The sequence below is a fragment of the Dermochelys coriacea genome, chromosome 6 (genome assembly GCF_009764565.3).
Source record: "Dermochelys coriacea isolate rDerCor1 chromosome 6, rDerCor1.pri.v4, whole genome shotgun sequence".
Lineage (NCBI taxonomy): Eukaryota > Metazoa > Chordata > Testudines > Dermochelyidae > Dermochelys > Dermochelys coriacea.
In genome coordinates, this window is record NC_050073.1 from 15,057,201 (window position 1) to 15,080,715 (window position 23,515).

Here is a 23,515-nt window from a genome sequence, read left to right on the forward strand (position 1 = left end):
CAATTCACCTTCCAATATGACCCACTATAGTCTCCCCAATATGTATTATTGTGGGCCAGGATTGTTTATAGCCTGGGGCAGGGGATATGGGAGAAGAGAATGTTACGTGAACCCTAGGAAGTGTTAAGAACTTCAAAACAACTGTATTAAACAATGTGCCGGACAAGAATGGACTTTTAGGAGCTACAGTGTTAAGTGGTTCTCCTGGGAATCTGTAGGAGGACATGAATGTAAATTTCCCACATCCAGTTATGCAAAAAACCCAGACTTTTGAAGCAACCCCCTGAGGAGACTATTGTTGTTTACATGTTCCTGGATCCAGAAGATCAAAGACCCAAGCTGAATAAAGGAAAGACCAAACTATTCATCTGCACTTGCCAGAAATATCACACAGTGTAAGAAGGGGACTGTGCCTGGAAAAACCCTCATCAGGAGGGAGTGGAGACCTGGGTCTCTGCCCAAGAGATATGACTGCAGAGGAAGCCTAGAGTGGGTGCCCTCAAGGGATCATGAAGAGTGAATACAGGTGCAGTTGCCCTAAACTGTGACATAATGTATCATTCAAAATGTCTTTAGGAAATAGCAACATTCTTCCTTAAGGAGGTGTTATTAAAACTGGACGGTTACTATACACAGTAATTAAGCCTACCAAGAGATTTATGGTATTTCCCATTCCAAGGATAGGGAATACCATAGTAAACTTTGCATTGCGGCAAAATCATTTTAAAAAACGGCATCCACTGCAGAATATGAAGAACATTTATATGGCTTAGGCCTAGTTTTATTTTACATCCTACACTAGTACAACATATTCTACAAACAGTATATCAAATTAAGATTATATAAAACGGAGGTATATGCAAAACCAAGGAGGACAGAAATAATGGCAACTAATAAAAAGGTTGAAGGATAAGTAGGAAATAAAAGTCAACCTGGAAAAAATGCAGGCTAGAATATAAGGGCAAAAATACACATTCAGTGGGAGAATATATGTGGCAAGAAGACTGCCAGCTCGATACAGGTTTTCAAGTGCAATACAGTGGCGAAACCACCACAGGTTTGGCAGCATACAGAGAGGTACCACTTCAGACCAGGGAGATAACCAGCCCTTTATGTCACTCATGGGACTGTACATAATGCACTATATACAGCTGACACATTTAAAAGGAATTAAAAACAAAATTAAGGTCAGGACGGAATGACTCAGGAAGAAAGAATAAAAGCAAAGTAAGTTTACGTAGTTTGGCTGAAAGAATTTGAGAGTGGGGAGATGGCAAAGATAAGGTAGCAATCTAGATCTATTTGTAGAGCATAAACACCAAGGAGCAAGAAAAGCCAGGTCTAAAGAGTCTACAGAGGTCTAAAGAGTAAAAGATTAAGCAGAGCTGAGGAAAATTTTTGGTTACCATCAGGAAGAGAGTTTAACAAAATCCAGATGGTGAAATAGTCTCACAAGGAAAGTGGTGAAAGCCTCATCACATGACTCACTGTAAAACACTCTATGGCACAATCTGCACTGACAAAACAGATATCGTGATATCTTAACAGGGCTTTGCCATCTAATTTCTGGGATTTTATAAAAATGAATAGGGTAGTGTGAGGCTCTTAACAGTGTAAGTAAATTATTCTTACCAATATAACTCCTATGCTGTTCAACTCCATAAGTTCCAAGTTCACATTGTTTGTGTTAGTCTGTAGAAGGCTGGATATCAACCTAATCACATTTAAACGAGTGTTTCCCACAGGTGGATCCAATACACCCCATGTTGTCTTCATAACACTTTTCTAGACAAAAAGAGTCCATGGGAATATTTTTTTTTTTTAAACGTACACATTTCTTTCAAACCAGCTCAGTGTTATTTAGTCACAAACAGAAAATGTGGTAAGACTCTCGTATGGCCAGTTTGGCAGCAGTAGCATGACATTATATTTTGGGACAGCACATTTTAGTCCCATACGTTAACACATTTTCTAGCACTGTGGACTGAGAACAGAGACGACAATATAGGCTGAGGAAAATAAAAAGATATGGAGTATACAAACTTAGTGGCATTATGGACACCTAAAGGAGCTGCATTCAGCCCCACAATGGACATTTACTGGCAAGAACCGTGATTTAGGACACACTTTATCAAGCTTTAACTATTCAAGTCCAGTGTGTCTAGTTAAGCAGTTTTTGTATTTATCCAGGCAAGAAAATTAGTAATTATTGTGGTAAATTTTCTAAAGTCAGAAGAGAGAAATAAATTTTAGCTGCAGACTTCAGAATAATTATGTTTGCTTTAGTGAAGAGAATGTTGTAAAAGCCTAATGGTCCCTACTGCTGCCATATAAATGCCAGCATACTTACACAGGAATTTCGATACCAGATCAGACCAGTGGTTTGTGTACTCCATCCTGTCTGACAGTAGTCAATACCAGCTGCTCCCAAGGAAGGCAAAAGCTCATACTGGACAGTTATGCAACAAACAGCAAACAGAGATTAGAAAGAAGTGTCCCCATCTTTTAATGGTTCAGTTGTGCACTGAATGGAGATTTTATATCCTAAGAAAGCATCCTACATACCTACTACAAATACAGTATGGATATTCTCATTATCCTTCAAATTCTACACTCCTGACCACAATTATATCTTAGAACAATGAGTTCTGCATGTTTCCTTAAAAAAGTGCATTTTTCATTTTTATATCTGTAGCCTTTCAATTTCACCAGATGTCCTTGGTGATCTACAACTAATCTACCTTCTCTCCTGTCTTTTTATAGGCCTCATATCCTCTTATGCACATCTCTAAAATGAGCTTTCCACTTTTCGACAGTGTATATGGAAGCTTTGTCACGCCCCCTCCCCCCCCAAGATACCAAAATAAAGCAGAAATAAATGGTCCAGAAGAAGGATGTATGTAATACCAAAGCATGCTCTTTTCCAAAGAAAGGAAAGGCTATTTTGTTGCATTTTAGTGCAATTGCTTTTTCTCTATTTTGCTCAATTAAACAAAGTCAAACAATTGAAAATATGAACACCAATACATTACAGGGGTATTTGATCACCGTATCAATAATGAATAGCCAAACTATAAACGGCTCAGAAAAAGGCTTATGGACTGTGTGTTAGACTAAAATGTACTTTTTAGCTTTAATTAAACTGGTTTCTGAATAAAAACAGTTACTAACCTTTCTGTAACTACTGTTCAAGATGCATGGCTCATGTCCATTCCACATTAGGTGTGCATACACCATGTTCACTGCTGAAGATTTTTCCCTCAGTGGCATTTGTCAAGGCAACTAGCACCCTCCGGTGGCGTGAGCTCATGTGCCAGTATAAAGGAGCCTGGACAGTCCCACACCCTCTCAGTTCCTTCTTGCCAGTTAACTCCGACAGAGGGGCAGGAGGTTGCGGAACAGACATAAGGAACACATCATCTCGAAGAACAAGAGTTACGGAAAGGTTAGTAATTGTTTTTTCTTTGAGTGCTTCCTCATGTCCATTTCACGTTAGGTGATAAGTGGTACCCAAAGGGATGGGCTCGAAGTTCATGGACGTGCAGACTGCAACGCTGCTCAGCCAAACCTGGCATTATCTCTGGGCTGCTGGGTGATAGCAACGTGGATGGAGAAGGTATGAACTGACGAGCAGGTCGCTGAACTGCAGAGGTCTTGCACCTGGACATGGGCCAGAAATGCTGCTGATGAAGCCTGAGCCCTTGTCGAACAGACGGTCAAGATGGCAAGAGGTTGGACTAACACAGGATCCAGGGAGGGAATATTGGAGGCCAGGGAGACCGTGAGGAAAAGACAGTTATCTTTTCCTTAACTATTGTTTTTCAAGATGTGTTGTTCACGTCCATTCCATATTAGGTGTGTGCTCTTGCCACATGCACCAGTGCCAGAAGTTTTTCCCTCAGTGGTATCCGTAGGGTACTGGCTCTGGCGCCCCCTTGAATGGTGCACACATGCCGCTGTATAAGGGGCACTGCTGGCTCCCGCCACCCTCAGTTCCTTATTGCCGGAAAATCCGACAGTGGGGAAGGAGAGGGTTATGGAATGGACATGAGCAATAAATCTCGACCACCACCGGTTATGGAAAAGGCAAATTGTTTTCTTCTTGGAGTGCTTACTCATGTCCATTCCATACGAGGCGACTCCCAAGCAGAACCCCTGGAGGAAGGTAGGAGTTTACGGACATGTAGATTGCAACATAGCTCTGCTGAACTCAGAGTCATCTCTGGCCTTCTGGGTGATGGCATAGTGTGCCATCAACGTGTGAACTGAAGACCACGTTGCAGCTCTGCAAATGCCCTGAATAGGACATGCTCCAAGAAGACCAAAGCTTAGGCATCCTCGGCGGTCGAGTGGGTCCCCACAATCAGCGGTGATCCAGTTGGAAATCCTCTGTGACGACACCAGAAGGCCCTTCATCCTGTCTGTTGTCGTGATGAAGAGCTGGGCTGACCTGCAGAAGGGCTTGGTACACTCCAGATAAAACACCAGGGCACATCTGATATCCAGGGCATGCAGCTTCCTTTTCTCACTAGTGGTGTGCAGCTTGGGAGAAACCCCATGAGGAATATGTACTGGTTAACATGGAAGAAAGACACTAACTTTGGCAGAAAGGTCAGATGAGGTTGCAGTTGAACTTTGTCCTTGTGGAACACCACATATGGCAGCTCCGATGTCAGGGCTTTAAGCTCCGACACTCATCTGGCGGATGTTATGGCCACAAGAAAAATGACCTTCCATGACAGGTAGGAGAGGGAGCAGGAGTCCATAGGCTCAAAGGGCAGGCCTGTAAGCCTAGAAAGAACCAAGTTAAGGTCCCACTGTAGGATGGGCTCGCGCCGGTGGGAAGAGTCTCTCGAGGCCTCTCAGGAATCGAGCTGACATGTTGTGCGAGAACACCCGTCTGACCTTGGATCAGCGTGTGGAAAGCAGAGATAGCTGCAAGAAGAGAGGGCCAGCCCCTAGTTCTTAAAATGGAGCAGGTATTCTAAGATAGATTGTATGGAGGAGCGAGTTGGGAAAATGTTACACTCACACGCACAGTGAGAGAACCTCATCCACTTGGCCAGGTAGGTCGCTCTAGTGGAAGGCTTCCTGCTCTCCAGGAGGATTTGCTGGACCTCGTTAGAGCAGGCCTACTCTTCCAAGTTCAACGACACAGCAACCACGCTGTGAGGTGGAGGGGGGCAAGGCTGGTGTGTAGGAGATGCCTGTGATCCTTTGACAGCAAATCCGGTCGGTCAGGAAGGGGCCAGGGAGTGGTCACCATCAGGTCTATCAGTGTGCCGAACTAATGTTGGCACAGCCACACTGAAGCAATCATGATGATCTGGGCCTTGTCCCTCTTGATCTTTGACAGGGCTCTATTGGTGAGAGGAATAGGCGGGAACGTGTACATCACACTCCCTGACCATAACAGGAGGAAAGAGTCGGAGAGGGAGTCTTTGCCCAGACCCTGCAGGGAACAGAAGCGATAGCATGTCCTGTTCTGTCTGGTGGCGAACAGGTCCACTTGGGGAGTTCCCCACCTCTGGAAGAGCATCCAGGCTACATCCGGATGGAGCGACCACTCGTGGTGAGAGAAAAAGGATCTGCTTAGGCAATCTGCCAGTGTGTTCCTGACACCGGGGAGGTGACAGGCCTCCAGGTGGATTGTGTGCTCGATGCAGAAATGCCACAGTTGGAGGGCCTCTTGACAGAAAGCAGATGAGTGTACTCCCCATTGCCTGTTGATGTAGATCATCAAGGCTGTATTGTCCATCAACACTCACCACCTTGCCTGTCAGGTGCGGCAGAAAGACCCCCCAGGCCAACCATATCGCTCTGAGTTCCTTGACATTTACTTGCAACATTATCTCCTCCGGGGACCACATGCCCTGGGTCTGGAGATCACTGAGATGCGTTCCCCAACCTAGGTCAGAGGCGTCCAATATCAGCTTAATGGAGTGACAAGGACTGTTGAATCAAACTCCTTCCAGGACCGCCCTGGGGTCGGTCCACCATTGCAGCAAGGTAAGTATCGCCAGTGGGATGGTAACGACCTTTTGCAGGTGAACTCTGTACTGGGAATAGACCATCGCCAGCCACTGCTGTAAGGGCTGCATCCAGAGCCTGGCATGGTGGATGACAAATACATGCTGCCAAATGTCCAGCAGGTGCAGGCAAACCCTGGCCTTGATCAGGGGAAACGTGGAGACTCCCGCAATGAGGTCTACCAATGCTTGGAACCTTTCCTGCGGCAGAAACGCTCTGGCACAGGTGGAGTCAAGCACCGCTTCGATGAACTCTAGCCTCTGCACCAGAACTAACGTAGACTTTTTGTTGTTTACCAGAAGGCCCAGAGATTGGCATGTGGCCTGCAGCACCCCTTTGGACCTGGATCAACCTTTGACTAGCCAGTGGTTGAGGTACAGGTATATCTGGATACCCCAACACCTGAGGTAAGCCACTACTACCGACATGCACTTGGTAAACAGCCCCGGTGCTGTTGCTAGGCCGAAAGGGAGGACCGCAAAATGGTAGTGGGCCAATTCCACCGTGAAGCGTAGAAAATGCCTGTGTGCTTGGAAGATATGAAAATACAGGTCCTTGAAGTCGTGAGCGGCATATCAGTCTCCCGGACCCAGAAAGGGGATGATGGAGGTCAGGGAGACCATGTGGAACTTCAACTTCTTTAGGTATTTGTTGAGGTCTCGCATAGACCGCCCTTGGCCTTTGGGATTAAAAAGTACTGGGAATAGAACCCCTTGTTCCTGTACTTGTGAGGAACCACTTCCACTGTACCCAGCTACACCAACCCTTCTACCTCCAGCACGAGGAGATTCTCGTGAGAGGGGTCCCTGAAGAGGGGCAGCGAAGGGGGTGGGGGCAGAAACTGGAAGGTATAACCCTGCGCCACTGTACTGAGGACGCAGGGATCCAAAGTTATAGTAGTCCATGCCGGCAGGAAAAAAAGAAAGGGTTGGAGAAATACAGGAAAGATAGATCCGGGGTATAGTTTGGTAGATCACCCTTGGGTGCACGCTCAAAACTCCCGCTTGCTCCCCTGCTTATTGCAGGTCAAGCCTGATTGAGTGAAGGTGGGTGGCTTGGGCGGCGTTTGTAGCCCCTGCTCTTTTGGGGGGGGCGGCTCCTGCACTTACGGGCTGGACCAAGGGCGTACAGCCCTAGAGTTTTCAGGGCGGGGAGGGAGTCCTTTAGCTCATGCAGCTTACTGTCCATCTGTTCTGCAAACAAGGCCTGGCTGTCGAAGGGGAGGTCCTGCATTGACTGCTGAGCCTCCGTCAACAGGCCAAAGAGGAGCAGCCAGGAAGCCCGCCGCATGGAGGCAACCGAGGCCATGGTGCGAGTGTGGATTCTGCCGCATTCAAAGCTGCCTGGAGGACCACCCTGGCCAGAGCTGTGCCCTCCTGGAGAATTGCCTGGAATTCCTTCCTTGACCCTTCAGTAAGCAAAACCTTGCACATGGCCATGGCCTGCCACATGTTGTAATCGTAGCAGCAGCGAAGGAGGGTGGACAACCACCAAGCCAATGGGAGCCTGGAAAACAAACTTTTTGCCCAAACAGATCCAGTCTCTACTTTGGGGCGTGGGCCCAGGTTGCCCCTGCCTCTCCCTTTGATTAACCGCCTCAACTACGACAGAGTTTTGAGCCAGGTGGGTGTAGAGATACTCATGGCCTTAGCTGACACAAAGTACTTACATTCAGCCCTTTTTGAAATGGAGGGCGGGGAGGAGGGGGTTCGCCATAGGGCATTAATTTTTGATACCCCTTTGTGTAGGGACAAAGCCACCCTAGCAGGTGCTGTGGAGCAAAGGATGTCAAATAGGGAGTCTGAGGGCTTCTGTAGCTCCTCCACCTGGAGCCCCAGGTTGGAGGAAACCCTCTTCAAAAGCTCCTGATGAGCCTTAGTATTATCTTGTGGAACTGGGTGAGCAGGACCCACAATGGCTTTGTCGGGCGACGATGTGGATGAAGCCGGTGCTGTGGGAGCCACCACGTCCCCTGGTGGTCCAGCAGACTGTTCCCATCTGCTCATGGGCCTGGCGTGTCCTGCCTTCCAGGGCCTCTACCTCTCGTGGAGGGCAGGATGTTGAGGCTGATGGCCTATTTGAGACCGCTGCAACTGAGCGGCCTGTCTGCCAGAGCTGGGGAAACTGCCACAGGTTCCAGGGATACCAGGCAGACAGCAGCCACTGGCTTTGGGGCCACAGGGTCGGTTGCCTTCCTGACGATGTGGATGCTGCCACTGGTGCTGGGGCTTGTCCCGCTGTCAAGGACTCCTGTTCAGTTCTGGAGTCAGAGGCAGAGTGGTTGCTGCCAGGCAAACATGATCAAACAGACCAGCATTCCTTCTCCATGCGGTGCTAACCACTACGCTTCAACATCAACCTGACCAACCAAGACCAGTCCTTCATGCGGGAACTTGGGGACGGTTGGCGTTCGGCAGATCGGCATCGATAGACCAGCAATCTACACCTCTACGCCACTCAACCGGTACCGGGACCTGGAGCAGGACCGGGAGCGGGCTGGTCGTCGGGAGGATTTCCTCAACCGTGGGAGCCATGCATCAGCGACTGGCATCCGTTACAGGTGGCTGCGTTCAAATGATGGTTCGTGTGACCGGTGCAGAGGCCTTGCAGATACGAACAGCTAGTCGCGATGCTCTTTCCAGTCTGTGTGTGCGCGTGCGTGCGCGCGTGCACACTAAGGGTCTGGAGACTGAAGAGGGCTTCATTGAGCCTGCCTCGCTGATGTGATGACTGAGTGACCAAGCATTGGCAGGACATTCCCCGCGATGGGGAGCGGTGCCGCTGAGGTGGGGACACAGAGTAAGGCCTCAAAGCAGGTTTACTCTTTGGCCGGGGTACTGCCGGAGCTGGTATGGGCGGCACTGGTAGCGTCAGGATCTCCTTTGCTGTCTGCAGGGCCTCTGGTGTCGACAGGACTTCTAGATGACAGAAGCCCTCGTCACTGTCAGGGTAGCAGGCATAGTGCGGGATGGACTGGACTGCTCAACTTGAGCTGGGGCCCCACTCCGTGATGGAGATGTCAAGTCACCCGGCACAGGTCTTGGCTCTCCTCCGGCCCTGTCCTTTTCCTTATGGGAAGTGGGGGATCTTCCCCTCACGGTTCTCTTCGGCTTCTTGGTCAGAACCAGGGAGGAGGATCAGTGCTGGCTTAAAGACACCAAGATCCAGTGGGATGTAGGAGAGATATTGGCAGTGGCCCTTTGGTTCTGCACAGGACTCCACCTCCAACTCTGAGGACTCTTCAGGAGATCATGGGGGAGCAGTACTCTTCATTTCCATCAACCGGTGTGGGAGTAGAGACATCTTTGCCGACAACAGAAGGGCCAGTTTTCCTCTGGTCAGTACCGAAGGGCCTGGTGCTGCATATGAGCTCGGGGCAACATGCTCCATTCTGTTCGACACGCTCATCAGAGCCAGTAGACCCAGAGCCAGAGCCATCAGGGTCAGCAGAACCTGGCCACTGCAAAGGTCTCAAGGTTGGAAGGCACTGCGATCCCGCTGGCACCATGAGGTCCCCCTGGCATTGGCAGATGGGGCCCTTCACTGGACTCAATGGCACCTGTGAGCAGGGTGGAGTGGATAGTGCTGTTAGCAGAACGCATGGAGGAGTGGTTTGACGTGGGTCACACTCCCCATGTTTGTCCTTCCTCAGTATTGGCAGTGTCCCCTCGGACCAGTTTCTTGTGCTTCTCTCAGAAGGAATGGTGCTGAGAAACATGAAGTGCCAGAGGGTGCTTTATATTGAGGCTGAGGCGCTGAGTCCAAGTGGCTTGCTTCTGATGCAGGTCTAAGTGTGGCTTCCATTAGGACAACTCTTAGTCTAGCCTCCCTGTCCTTTTATGTACAAGACTTGAAGTGGCGGCAGATTTGGCAATGCTCTTATATGTGAACTTCTTCCAGACGTTTAGAGTGTGGGTTGCCCACCAGCACAGGCTTGCCACAGGAGGCACAGGGTTTGAAGCCCAGAGAGCGGGGCATGCCCAGCAGGAAAAGAAGCACCTCTACACTAAGTGGGGAGAGGGGTCTCACTGTATACAGTATTATCATCTACACTACTACTAGAAATTAAAAACAGAAGATAACTAAACTAGAGAACAAAAAAAACACTGAATGAATGTCTTGCCGAAGCAAGAGAAGGTGTTCCAGTGACTATCATGGGCATTAAGAAGAAACTGAGATGGTGTGGGGGACTGGGCCCTTTATAGTGCTCCATGGGTGCATGGCACCAGAGGGCTCTAGAGCCAGCCTGATGGATACCACTAAGGGAAAAAATATCTCTGGCAACGGTGCACGCACACCTAATGTGGAATGGACATGAGCAAGAACTCTAAGAAAAACTATTATTTTTAAAGCCTTTATCACTAAATGACAGACTGTAATCGGTCTCCATTTTCATTTGGTAGAGTTACAGATTCCACTTACTTTCGGGGGCTCAAGTAGTAGCTCATGGAAGGATGCAAGTCGTGCTTTTATGGCTTCTAAAACACTTTTGTTGACTGAATATGTTGAATGGCTCATGCCTGGAGGACAGATCTCTATATGACCTTCAAATCTAAATATACAAAGAAGAGTGATGTTTATATTGCAGGATTAGTTACAATATTAACTCAAATTAGACAGTCTTAACATAGCATCAGCTCTGTAAACCTATAACTAGAAAAAGACTATACACAAAGGGGTAAATCTAGAGTAGCGATTCTCAAACTGTGGGTCAGGAACCGAAAGTGAGGTCACAACCCCGTTTTAATAGGGTGCCAGGGCAGGCTTAGACTTGCTGGAGCCTGAGGCCCAAGCCCAAGCCCAAGCCAGAGAGCTTCAGTCCTGGTCAGTGGGACTCAGGTTACAGGCCCCCTGCCTGTGGCTGAAGCTCTTGGACTGCAGCTTTCCCACCTGGGGCAGTGGGGCTCCGGCAGGCTCAGTCTTCGGTCCCCCCTCCTCAGGGTTTGTCGGGTCACTTCCTGCTATATGGAGTTGGCAACACTAATTAATAGCAAGTTGTCATTAATCCCTAGGAAATGCTTTGTGCCAAACAGTACAAGTTTTAAAAGCATGTAAGGCTCTAAAAATTAGGTCAACCTAGCGACATAGATCAGGGATGTGAAAAATTTCATGCCCTGTGTGACAGTTAGGTCAATCTAACTCCTGCCACAGATGTGGCTAGGTCAGGGGTGGGCAAACATATCTGGGTATGGAAATTGTATGGCGGGCCATGAATGCTCATGAAACTGGAGGCTGGGGTGTAGGAGAGGGTGAGGGCTCTGGTGGGGGTGCAGGCTCCGAGGTGCAGCTGGGGATGAGGGTGCTCCAGGCTGGGACTGAGGGGTTCAGAGAGTGGGACGGCGATCAGCACTGGGTGGATTGGGGTGCGGGAGGAGGTCAGGGGTGCAGGCTCCAGGCAGCGCTTATCTCAAGCAACTCCCAGAAGCAGTGGCATGTCCCCCCTCTGGCTCCTATGTGGACCTACAAAACTGGCGCTTGGGGGGGGCAGCATGCGTAGCCCCCATCTATCCCTATGCGTAGGAGCTAGAGGGGGGACATTCCGCTGCTTCCGGGAGCTGCTTGAGGCAAGCACTACTGGGAGCGGGCGGATTAAAAGGTCTGACAGGCTAGATGCGGCCGGTGGGCAGTAGTTCGCCCATCCCTGGGCTAGATCGATGAGGAGTGAGAATTCTTAACTTAGGTCAATTTAAGATTGTGGTGTAGATATGCCTTAAGTCCCCAATGACTTTCACTGACAGTCACTTATGCTCCTATGTCACTTTTAAATTTTTTCAACAAGATGACTAAAAATATTTAGAAGCATTTGCGTTTCTTCACAGCTTAAAGTTTTGACACTCAATGTATGTCTGCAGCACGACAGCTGTAAATTGTAATGTCACGAGTCCAATTCAAAGCAGATCTGCTGCCAACTTGAACCCTGTGCCTCTGGTAGAGGAATCAACTTAAACAAGTAAAAAATTCAACATTGAAAGAGAGGCAAGTATGAGCAGAAAGACAGGGAAGCGATCAAGGAGTTTGCACCATCTTCCTCCTGTTTCAGTTCTAGAAAAAGGAACAGACTGATACAAGAAAAAAAAAAAAGTTCTAGTCTCCTGAAGACTAGGTTGTAGATAATGCTTTGGGGGTCAAAATAGGCCCATGGACTGGACCCGACCCCAACAGATATTAAGGACCGCAACTGTTATCACCACCTAAGAGCAGAAGCTGAAACACAAGGAAATCAAAACCAGACAGAAATGGCTTGTGGTCTAACAGTTGAAGGGGACACAGCTGGTGATGGCTCCCATTGCAATCAAGACAAAGCTGTGAAATGTAGGAACACATCAAACATTTAATATCATGCTTTTCATAGAATCTGAGACTCTTGGGACAGACAACTGAGAATAGTGATGTGCTCAGACACTTATAATTCCACCACTGTAGTATCTAAACAGAAGCTGACTGATATGAAGGCCAGCATAAAGGATTTCAAAAACTAAGAAATAAAGCTGGTATTTAAGGATGCAATTTAAAAGTCTATATGGCTACATTTTTACATTAGATCAAGAGGACCTTTCCAGGTGGGAAGCTGGCAGACACCTGTTGGGGGGTGGAGGTGGGGAGTGTATAATATATCCTGCAGTTCATGGAAAGATGCAAGTCATGCCACCTCTACAAAAGGTAAATTCAGCAGCAGCACAAATCTCACAAAGGAAGTGATCACAGAGGGGGTGAAAAGTCTTACGTTGGTCGCCTTGTCTCAAGTAAGGTCAGTAATATTTGGATTGCACTGACTATTGCAGATTCATTTTTCTCTTTATGAAAAATATTTGATAGTAGCTGTTCTATAATTTCTTGCCTAGAGAGAAAACATCAATAGTTAGACATACAACTTTTTAAAATACAAAGAAGTATTTATAGAGACAAATAGCTACAGTGTTTCTTTGTAAAAATGCTGGACAAGATTGGGTGGGGGTTCAGAGCCATTTTCACATTTTTCCCCTCCTCCTACAATATCAAGCTGATTTCCTTCATCATTTTTCTGACAGTTATTAGCCCACAGCGGCAGATTTAAGTGTTTTAAATCCAGGCCTCTGTTAAGTGCCAGCATAATGCACAACTATCAGACAGACCTACCATGTATAAAACTGTGATATGAGATTAAATTCAGCTTTGCTCACTTTTCATAAAATTTAGAGTGGTAGCCGTGTTAGTTGAGATCAGCAAAAAAAAACAAGAAGTACTTGTGGGACCTTAGAGATTAACAAAATTTATTTGGGCATAAGCTTTCGTGGGCTAAAACCCACTTTGTTGGATGCATGCAATGGAAAATACAGTAGGAAGATATATATACACACACACAGAGAACATGAAAAAAATGGGTGTTACCATACGCACTGTAACGAGACCAATTAATTAAGGTGGAAAAAAAAACCTTTTGTAGTGGTAATCAATATGGCCCATTTCAAACAGTTGATAAGAAGGTGAGAGTAACAGTGGGGGGGGAAAAATTAGCATGGGGAAATAGTTTTTACTTTGTGTAATGACCCATCCACTCCCAGTCTTTATTCAAGCCTAATTTAATGGTGTCCAGTTTGTAAATTAATTCCAATTCTGCAGTTTCTTGCTGGAGCCTGTTTTTGAAGTTTTTTTTTGTTGGAAAATTGTGACTTTTAGGTCTGAAATTGAGTGACCAGGGAGGTTGAAGTGTTCTCTGACTGGTTTTTAAATGTTTTAATTCTTGATGTCTGATTTGTGTCCATTTATTCTTTTGCCTAGAGACTGTCCAATTTGGCCAATGTACATGGCAGAGGGGTATTGTTGGCACATGATGGCATATATCACATTGGTAGACGTGCAGGTGAACGAGCCTCTGATGGTGCAGCTAATGTGATTAGGTCCTATGATGGTGTCCCTTGAATAGATGTGGACAGAGTTGGCAACGGGGTTCGCTGCAAGGATAGGTTCCTGGGTTAGTGTTTTTGTTATGTGGTTGCTGGTGAGTATTTGCTTCAGGTTGGGGAGCTGTCTGAAAGTGAGGACTGGCCTATCTCCCAAGATCTGAGAGAGTGAGGGATCATCCTTCAGGATAGGTTGTAGATTCTTGATGATGTGCTGGAGAGGTTTAAGTTGGGAGCTGAAGGTGACTGCTAGTGGCGTTCTGTTCCTTTCTTTGTTGGGCCTGTCCTATAGTAGGTGACTTCTAGATGTTCTGGCTCTGTCAATCTGTTTCTTCACTTCAGCAGGTGGGTATTGTAGTTTTAAGAACGCTTGACAGAGATCTTGTAGGTGTTTGTCTCTGAGGGACTGGAGCAAATGCGATTGTATCGTAGAGCTTGGCTGTAGACAATGGATCTTTTGGTGTGGTCTGGATGAAAGCTGGAGGCATGTAGGTAAGTATAGCGGTCAGTAGGTTTCTGGTATAGGATGGTGTTTATGTGGTCATTGCTTAGTAGCACTGTAGCGTCCAGGAAGTGGATCTCTTCTGCGGACTGGTCCAGGCTGAGGTTGATGGTGGAATTCCTCAAGGGCTTCTTTTCCATGGGTCCAGATGAATATGATGTCATTAATGTAGCATAAGTAAAGTAGGGATGTTAGGGGACAAGAGCTGAGGAAGCTTGATGGCTTGAATAAAGACTGGGAGTGGATGGGTCATTACACAAAGTAAAAACTATTTCCCCATGCTAATTTTTTTCCCCGCTACTCTTACTCACACCTTCTTGTCAACTGTTTGACATCAGCTATCCTGATCACTACAAAAGGTTTTTTTTTCTCCTGCTGATAACAGCCCACCTTAATTAATTGGTCTCTTTACAGTTGGTATGGCAACACCCATTTTTTCATGTTCTCTGTGTGTATATATCTTCCTACTATATTTTCCACTGCATGCATCCAATGAAGTGGGTTTTGGCCCACAAAAGCTTATGCCCAAGTAAATTTGTTAGTCGCTAAGGTGCCACAAGTTCTCCTCGTTTTTTCATAAATTTAGTTACTTCAGAAAACACCCATACATTTTGTTGGCTGCACGTAATGGAAAAGTAATTCTTATTTCCAAAAGGTTTCAAATAACTAAAAATAAATGCCACCATTCAGAGATACAAGGCAAATAAGTCAGAAATTAAACTGTCCAACACACTTTTCTAGAGTCGCAAGCAGCGGGTCTGGTTCTGAACTGTTCTGTACTTGTAACATCTGGTCTCTGCTCAGGCGAATAATTTCACAAAGCGACTGTGATGCGTTTGAATGCCTCTGAAAAGGAAGAAATGTTGTAAGAGCAGTACAGGACTATACATTATCTAAAGAATACTTCTCATCCCAGAAATTATGAAGTTGTGCACAAAAAACCATGACCAAATGCCAAGCAATTTGTGTTGTTTTATAGGGGAAGGTAAAGTTTTTTTCCCAAACACATTTCTAAACATCAAATACCTTTAGACAGGACTCCATTCCACTGCCACCAAGATGGCAGAATAGCACTGCTAGGAGACTCCTGCCATCCTATCTTATCCCCTCAAGAATTTCAGGGGCCAGACCCTGATGCACATCTGATAATATGTACCAATTCCATAAATAAGCGAAGTCAATAATGACATTAAAGTCCTATTTCTGATTACAATATTGCTTTAAGATTTTGTTACTTAAGACAGGCCTACTAGAATCATAACTTCTTGTAACAGCAATAATTAATAAGCTAAACAGCTGGATCTTGACAAGCACAACACAGTACTTACATCTTCATCTTGAGACGGATGTACAATTTCTACAAGCCGTTGGATAATTCTCTCCTCATTTAACCACTGTAAAAAAAAATTTGAGATATTGAATAAAAAGGCAGTATTTTTCCCATTAAATCAGAGAAACATACAAAGCATAACCTGATCATGCTGAAGGTCATCTATCACAATTTCTTTAGTAGCATTCTTATTCTTCAAATAAATATTTTTGTACGATAAATTCTAAATTTTCAGAGTAGATACCAAAGAGTAGAATAGAAATGTGTAGTGCCAGTGACTACTGCTGGCCTACTATAATCTTTTGTGGAAAGCAATTAAATACAATTTATGAAAAAGGCATTCTATTTGCTTTGAGATAGTGGCATCACACTTGACATTTTACATTATAACTAGATAATGAATACAACGTTGACAGGTACTTGCTCCATATCTTCCAAGCTTTCTTCCTTATTTCCTCAACTTACAGGGAAAGAACTCTTTTCTATGGGAAAAATAGATTACCATACTGGACCTGAAGAAAAAACGGCAATACCATGTACAGGCCTTGGGACCTCAGAAGGCTTATCTTCACATACTGGTTGTGTACATAAATCCCCAAATTCTAATGTATTAGTGCAAATAGCTAAAACAGTCAATGTAGCCCTCTGAGGAACATGTTACCAAACTGCATTAAAAAATAAAAAAAGCTCAGTTGGCAAGTTAAGAATTTGTATCTGCGCACACAAAAAAAATTCAACTTTTGGAACGGACTCCTGAGGCACTGGATTGATGGCTCAGAGGCTTTTACAAAACCTAAGTACATAAAACGTAATATAAAAGTGGGTTTATCTCGCCTAAACAGATTCACCAGCAAATATATTAAAAACCAATTAATTCTCAAGCCAACCCCCTCCCCTAAAGACTAGGGAGAGACTTCAAACTGCATTTACAACATGCTGAAGTGGTCAATGCATCTAGGTGCTGGCAAACCAAGGCAGCATTCATCACAAGAAATCCTCCCCAAGTACATTCTGACAAAACTCTGCCATTTACAATAAGGGAGCTCCAGCTCAAGTAGCTCTGCTGATCTCATACCATACTTGCTGCATTTGGCAAAAGGCAGTATCAGGTTACCCACAGCCAAACTAGTCAGAGCTTCATAAAATGATAAATTCATTTTAAAAAATGCAGTGTCATTAAATACCAGATCTGCAGTAATTTTCTACGCTTAGTTTCCTTTATGTGGATTGAGTTATCTCCAGTGAAGACAATATTGTTAATTGAGAGGGAAGAAGCTATCAGTGATGAGCTTTTCAAAATGTTTACATTAAAGTAGTTTTTAAAGTTCTGTTCATAACTATAAAAAGGCTTTTATAAATAATTTTTTTATAAATAAAAATTCAATGCAACTCAAGTGCAAAGTATCTGAAGTCACTGGAAGGAAGCTACCCTTGGAAAGCTACCTTTATATAGAGTATCCCTAATCTAAAGCGATTAGTTTTAATAAAAACTTACCTTCTTCTGAAACTGTTATTCTTCGAGGTGTGTTCATGTCTATTCCAAATATGTGTGGGTGAACCGCATGCGTGATTGTCAGAAGGTTTTCTCCCTAGCGATACCCGTTGGGTCAGCTCTGGAGCCCCTGGAGTGGCTCCTTCATGGAGATGTAAATAGGTTCCCCGCTAATCTACCGACTCTTCAGTTCCTTCTTGCCAGATACTCCAACAGAGGGGAGGCAGGTTGGTCGTGAAATGACCATGAGCAACACATCTTGAACAACAGTTACGTAAGGTAGGCAACTGTTTTTTCTTCGAGTGATCACTCATGTCAATCCCAAGTAATGCCCAAGCAGTTCCTCAGAGAAGGGGTCAGACTTCATCAAGTTGCAGACTCTACCAAATGTGGCATCAACCCTATCCTGCGGTAATGGCATAGTGAGATAGAAAGGTATGGATAGATAACCAGGTTGCTGCCCTGCAGATATCCTGAATGGGGACCTGCACCAAGAACACTGCAGATGAAGCCTGTGCTCTGGTGGAGTGCGCTGTGAACATTGGGGCTGGAATCTTTGCCAGGTCACAGAACATCCTGATGCAGACCGTGATCCAAGAAGAAATTTGTTGGGATGAGATAGGAAGCCCTTTCATCCTTTCAGTGACAGCAATGAAGAGTTGCATCAACTTTCTAAATGGCTTTGTACACTCGATGTAAAAAGCCAGTACATGTCTAACCTCCAGAGCATACGCTCTGTCATTGGCATGCAGTTTCTGGAAGAACACTGGCAGGAAAATGTCCTGATTTGTATGGAACTGCCAAACTACTTTGGAGACAAAGGCCAGGTGCGGCCACAAGTGCATCTTGTCCTTATAGAAAACTCTATGAGGGGGCTCAGAAGTTAACACTTTGGGCTCAGACACCCTTCTGGCTGAAATTATGGCCACAAGGAAAGCCATCTTCCAAGAGAGGCAGAGCAAAGAATAAGTTGCTAGAGGCTCGAAGGGGGGGTCCCATGAGACTTGAGAGGACCAGGCTGAGGTCCCATGGGGGGCATCCGTTGCCTTACCTGTGGATATAGTCCATCTAGCTCCTTAAGGAAACGTCCAGCTATAGGACTGGCAAATATTAACTGCCCCACCACACCTGGGTGGAAAGCAGAAATAGCTGCCAGGTGCACCTTAATTGACGAGACCGCCAGCCCCTGTTGCATTGAGTAAATAGTCCAGTAGAAAGGGGATTGAGGATTGGAGCGGAGGGGTACCCTTCTGGAGGATCAAACAGAGAACAGTTTCCACTTGGCCAGATAAATGGCGCGAGTGGAGGGTTTTCTACTGCTCAGAACCTCCTTAACCAAATCGGAGCACTGAAGCTCTAACGAGTTCAGTCATGGAGTTTCCATGCTGTGAAGTGAAGACAATCCAAATTGGGATGCTGGAGGCAGCCGTGGTCCTGCATGATGAGGTTCGGAATCATGGGAGTGTCCTCCGAGAGGTCTAACAGCGTGGAGAATCAGTGTTGGTGGGGCCTTGCTGGTGTCATGAGAATAAGCAATGTCTTGTCTTACCGGACCTTGAGGAGGACTTTGTGGATGAGAGGGAAGGGTTGGAACACAAACCGAAGTCATCCCATCCACGAGAGGAGAAAAGTGTTCAACATGGAGCTGGGGCTGTGGCTCAGGAAGGAGCAGATCTGCTGGCAACGTCTTGGTGGAGAGACCATTCGTGGCCATGAAAGGACCTGCTGAGGCAATCAGCTAGTTTGTTTTGTGAGCCCGGCAGGTATGACACCTCTAACTGTATCGAGTGGGAGATTCAAAAGTCCCACAGTTTGAGGGCTTCCTGGGACAGGGGAAAGGAGTGAGCACCATCCTGTTTGGTTATATAGAACATCACTGTGGTATTGTGTGTGTGTGTGTGTGTGTGTGGATGGACACTTACTTGCCCTGAAGACAGGCCTAAAACATCTGGCAAGCTAGACACACCACTCATAGCTCTCTGACACTGATCGGTAACAATAGTTCTGCCTGGCACCATAGACCTTGAGTGCTGACATTGCCCAGGCGTGCCCCCCACCCCACCACCGACACATCTGTGACTAGTGACAGCAATGGCTGTGGCTTGGAGAAAGGTACTCCTGCAAAGACTACCTGCAGCTGTAGCCACCAGAGGGACTGGAGGACCCAAAGAGGGAGCGTGAACAGCCTGTCAAGAGGGTGCCAACTCAGCCTGTACACCTAAGCCAGCCATGACTGGAGAAGGTGGAGCCGCTGCTTTGTTCGCTGCACTATGTCGGTGCAAGCCACCATATGACCCAGCAATCTAAGGCAATTCCTGGCTGTAGTGCTTGGGAACCGATGGAGACCTTTGATGATAGCACTTAGGATCAGAAATCGAGATTCGGGCAGAGACACCCTGGCTTGGGTGGAATCCAAGCCAGAGAACATAATTAATTGGGGCCGAATGGGGATCAGGGTCAGTTTTGCGATGTTGAGGCTGAGACCAAGTCTGAGGAACACTGCCTGCATCAGATTCAAGTGTTCCTTCACCTGGGCTTGAGATCTGCCCTTGATGAGCCAGTCGTCCAGATACGAGAAGACTTGCACCCGGTGCCTGGAAAAAAAATGCCGCCACAACCGCCATGCATGCCAGGGGTCGCCGATAGTGCAGGCCTCTGACCACAAATCGCAGAAAACGTCTGTGGGATGGGATTATGGAGATGTGGAAGTATGCATCTTTCAAGTCGAGGGTGGCTCCAGATCCAGGGAGGGAAATGATGGAAGCCAGGGACACCATGCGGAACTTCAATTTCTTCATTAATCTGTTGAGATTTCGCACATCTAGAATAGACCCGAGCCCACCCTTGGCCTTGGGGATTATAAAACAGGAGTAGAACCCCCTGCCCCTGAACTCCAGAGGAACCTCCTCTACCATCCTGAGTAGAAGGAGCAATTGCACCTCCTGCATAAGGAGTTGCTTGTGAGAAGGGTCCCTGAAGAGGTACAAGGAAGGTGAGTGGGAGCGAACAGAAGTGTAGAGAGTATCCCAATTCCATTGTGCTCAGGATCCAACCATTTGAGGTGATTTGAGACCAGTCACGGTAGAAATGGGATAGACTGTTCACAAAGAGAGGGAAAAGATCCAGAGATTGAGCTGGTGCTCCATCCTCGGGAGTACCTTCAAAAGTTTGGCTTTGTGCCCCTGTCATAAATATAAAGGGAAGGGTAACCACCTTTCTGTATAAAGAAAAGGAGTACTTGTGGCACCTTAGAGACTAACAAATTTATTAGAGCATAAGCTTTCGTGAGCTATAGCTCACTTCATCGGATGCATTTGGTGGAAAAAGCAGAGGGGAGATTGATATACACACACAGAGAACATGAAACAATGGGTTTATCATACACACTGTAAGGAGAGTGATCACTTAAGATAAGCCATCACCAGCAGCAGGGGGGGGAAAGGAGGAAAACCTTCCATGTTGATAGAACTATAAAATCCCTCCTGGCCAGAGACAAAACCCTTTCACCTGTAAAGGGTTAAGAAGGTACGGAAACCTTGCTGGCACCTGACCAAAATGACCAATGAGGAGACAAGATACTTTCAAAGCTGGGAGGGGGAGGGGAAGACAAAGGGTCTGTGTCTGTGTGATACTTTTGCCAGGACCAGGTCAGGAATGCTCTTAAGAACTTCTGTTAAGTAATCTAGCTAGAAATGCGTTAGATTTCCTTTTGTTTAATGGCTGGTAAAATAGCTGTGCTGAATGGAATGTATATTCCTGTTTTTGTGTCTTTTTGTAACTTAAGGTTTTGCCTAGAGGAATTCTCTACGTTTTGAATCTGATTACCCTAGAAGGTAGTTACCAACCTGATTTTACAGAGTTGATTCTTTTACTTTTTCTTTAATTAAAATTCTTTTAAGATCCTGATTGCTTTTTCATTGTTCTTAAGTTCCAAGGGTTTGGGTCTGTGTTCACCTGTACAAATTGGTGAGGATTTTTTATCAAGCCTTCCCCAGGAAAGGGGGTGTAGGGCTTGGGGGGAAGACATCTCCAAGTGGGCTCTTTCCCTGTTCTTTGTTTAACACGCTTGGTGATGGCAGCATAGGGTTCAAGGACAAGGCAAAGTTTGTACTTTGAGGAAGTTTTTTATAAGCTTAGGGGGTCTTTCATGCAGGTCCCTACTTCTGTACCCTAGAGTTCAGAATGGGGAAGGAATCTTGATAAAAAGGTGGTTACCCTTCCCTTTAGATTCATGACAGTCCCACTGCTGTTTAGCCAAGCTCTGGCCCTGGCCCGAGAAGGATTGCAATGGGTGCCTCCTGTTACTCCTGCCCTGCTTTCTACTAAAATCCCATCTAAGGAGGGCCAGAGTAGAATCGCAGAACAGTCTGGGGGTTTAAATGGCTTTCTTTGAGGGGCCAGTGTGTGAAACCTCAGGCATTTAAGGGTCACCCACGAGTCCTTAAGGCTATGCAGCCTTGAGTCCATCCGCTCTGCAAACAAGCCCGAGCAGTCGAAGGGCAGGTCCTGGATTGTATTTTGGATCTCTTGCGGGAGCCCAGAAACCTGGAGCCAAGAGCTGCACCTCAGTCATTGCCGTGGCCATATAGTGCAGGTAGCCGAGTCAACGGGGTCCAGGGTAGCCTGGAGAGAGGTCCTGGCCACCACCTTGCCCTCCTCCAGGATTGCTGCGAATTCAGATTGCGAGTCCTCCAGGTACAATTCCTGGAACTTTGCCAAAGGAATTGTAAGCATAGCGTCTTAGGACCGCATGTTGGTTAGCTATTCAAAGCTGGAGCCCCCCGGGAGTATACTTTTCGACCAAAGAGATCCAGCTTTTGGCTTCCTTGCATTTAGGCGTGGGCCCCAGTGGGCCTGCCGCTCCTTATGGTTGGCTGCCCCCAACACCAGGGTCCCAGGCTGGGGGTGGGTAAAGAGGTGCTTGTACCCTTTGGATGGCACCAAGTATCCCCGCTCTACCCCCTTGGCTGTTGATAGGATAGAGGCAGGATTGTGCCACAATACCTTGTTAGTGTTTTGGATAGTTTTAATGAGCCAAAACTACCCTCGATGGTCCTTCAGGAGCCAAAATATCCACCACTGGGTCAGTGTCCTCTGCGACCTCCTCTGCCTGCACATTGAAGTTTTGAGCAGCCCTCCTAAGGAGGTTCTAATGGGCCCTAATGTCCATAACAGGCCACGTGGTGGATGTCCCCACCACCGCCTCATCAGGGGAGGATGACGACGACCCCTTCCATGGCACGGGGTCTGCCTGGATGTCGGTCCCTTGCGTTGTGCAGGTTGCTGCTGTGGTACCCTGGTGGCTACGGTGCCGGCGCTCATGCCAGTGCCCTGTGTTACCGGTTCATCAGCCTGAGCGTCCCAACCACAAGGGGGTTCTTGGGTAACCAAGGAAGCCAACGAGGCGCATGGACCTCTGATGCCACCAACATGGCCCCATACTCTAGCACTTGGGCCTGGTGATAGGTTCATGGTGTCCAAAAAGGCCACTAAGTAGGCCCCTGCCACTGAGGGGGCCAGGACATTATGGGCACTGGTTGCCTCTCATCCTGCCTGGGGCAGCGCTGGGAGTGGTACCAGCTCCAGCGAGACATGTAGGAGTCCGCCTCCAAATCGAAATCCAAGCCCAACCATGGCAGAGCGGACCCAGACAGTGCGGGGGAATGGTGCCATATAGTGGACTTGCCCCGTGGCAGAAAAGTGTCAGTACAGCTGTTGGTGCTATACACGGGTTGATGGGATAGGGGACTGTGCAATCTGGTCCCTTGCCGCCTAGAACATGTCCGGCGTGGAGGAAAGATCCAGATCCTCCTCCAGTTCCTCCTGCACTGCGGAGTCCACCAGGACCAAACTGACGGACTTCCCTGTGAGGCAGGAGTCAATGGTGCATAGGTAGGACCAAGGTCAAGTGTCCTATCAGCCTTTTTCTTCTTGTGCGGCATCTCTGACTGCGAGTAGTGTCGTACACTGGAGCTGGTTTTCAGTATGGGGAAATGGTGGTGCCGGGACTCCTTAGACAAATCCTTCCTCAGCACTGAAACCTACCGCACAGAGGCTGGGGCACTCTGCACTGAAGTTCTCAGTGCCTGGTCTAATACCACCTCGGGGCAAAGGGCTGACTCCATGAGGAGGACTTTCAGTCTAGAGTCCCACTCCTTTTTAGTTCTGGAGGTAAAGGCCCTGCAGATTTTGAACCTGTTGGACTGGTAACTTTCAACCAGGCACTTGAGACAGGAATCATGTGGGTCCCCTTTGGCCATGGGCTTAAGGCATGACCCGCA

The 23,515-nt window shown here is 46.9% G+C and overlaps 1 protein-coding gene across 16 annotated transcripts in view; it reads right to left on the minus strand.

The window, feature by feature from the left end:
• Positions 1-23,515, minus strand: part of PPP6R3 (protein phosphatase 6 regulatory subunit 3) — a 144,703-nt gene that overhangs the window by 62,636 nt on the left and 58,552 nt on the right. For all 16 annotated transcript variants that reach the window (XM_038406954.2, XM_043517929.1, XM_038406956.2 and 13 more), the window contains 5 exons: positions 15,741-15,806; positions 15,146-15,258; positions 12,755-12,868; positions 10,453-10,582; positions 1,633-1,785 (listed from right to left, as the gene is read on the minus strand). In XM_038406954.2, coding sequence (XP_038262882.1) covers positions 1,633-1,785; positions 10,453-10,582; positions 12,755-12,868; positions 15,146-15,258; positions 15,741-15,806 — 576 coding nt within the window. The remainder of the gene's footprint in view (positions 1-1,632; positions 1,786-10,452; positions 10,583-12,754; positions 12,869-15,145; positions 15,259-15,740; positions 15,807-23,515) is intronic.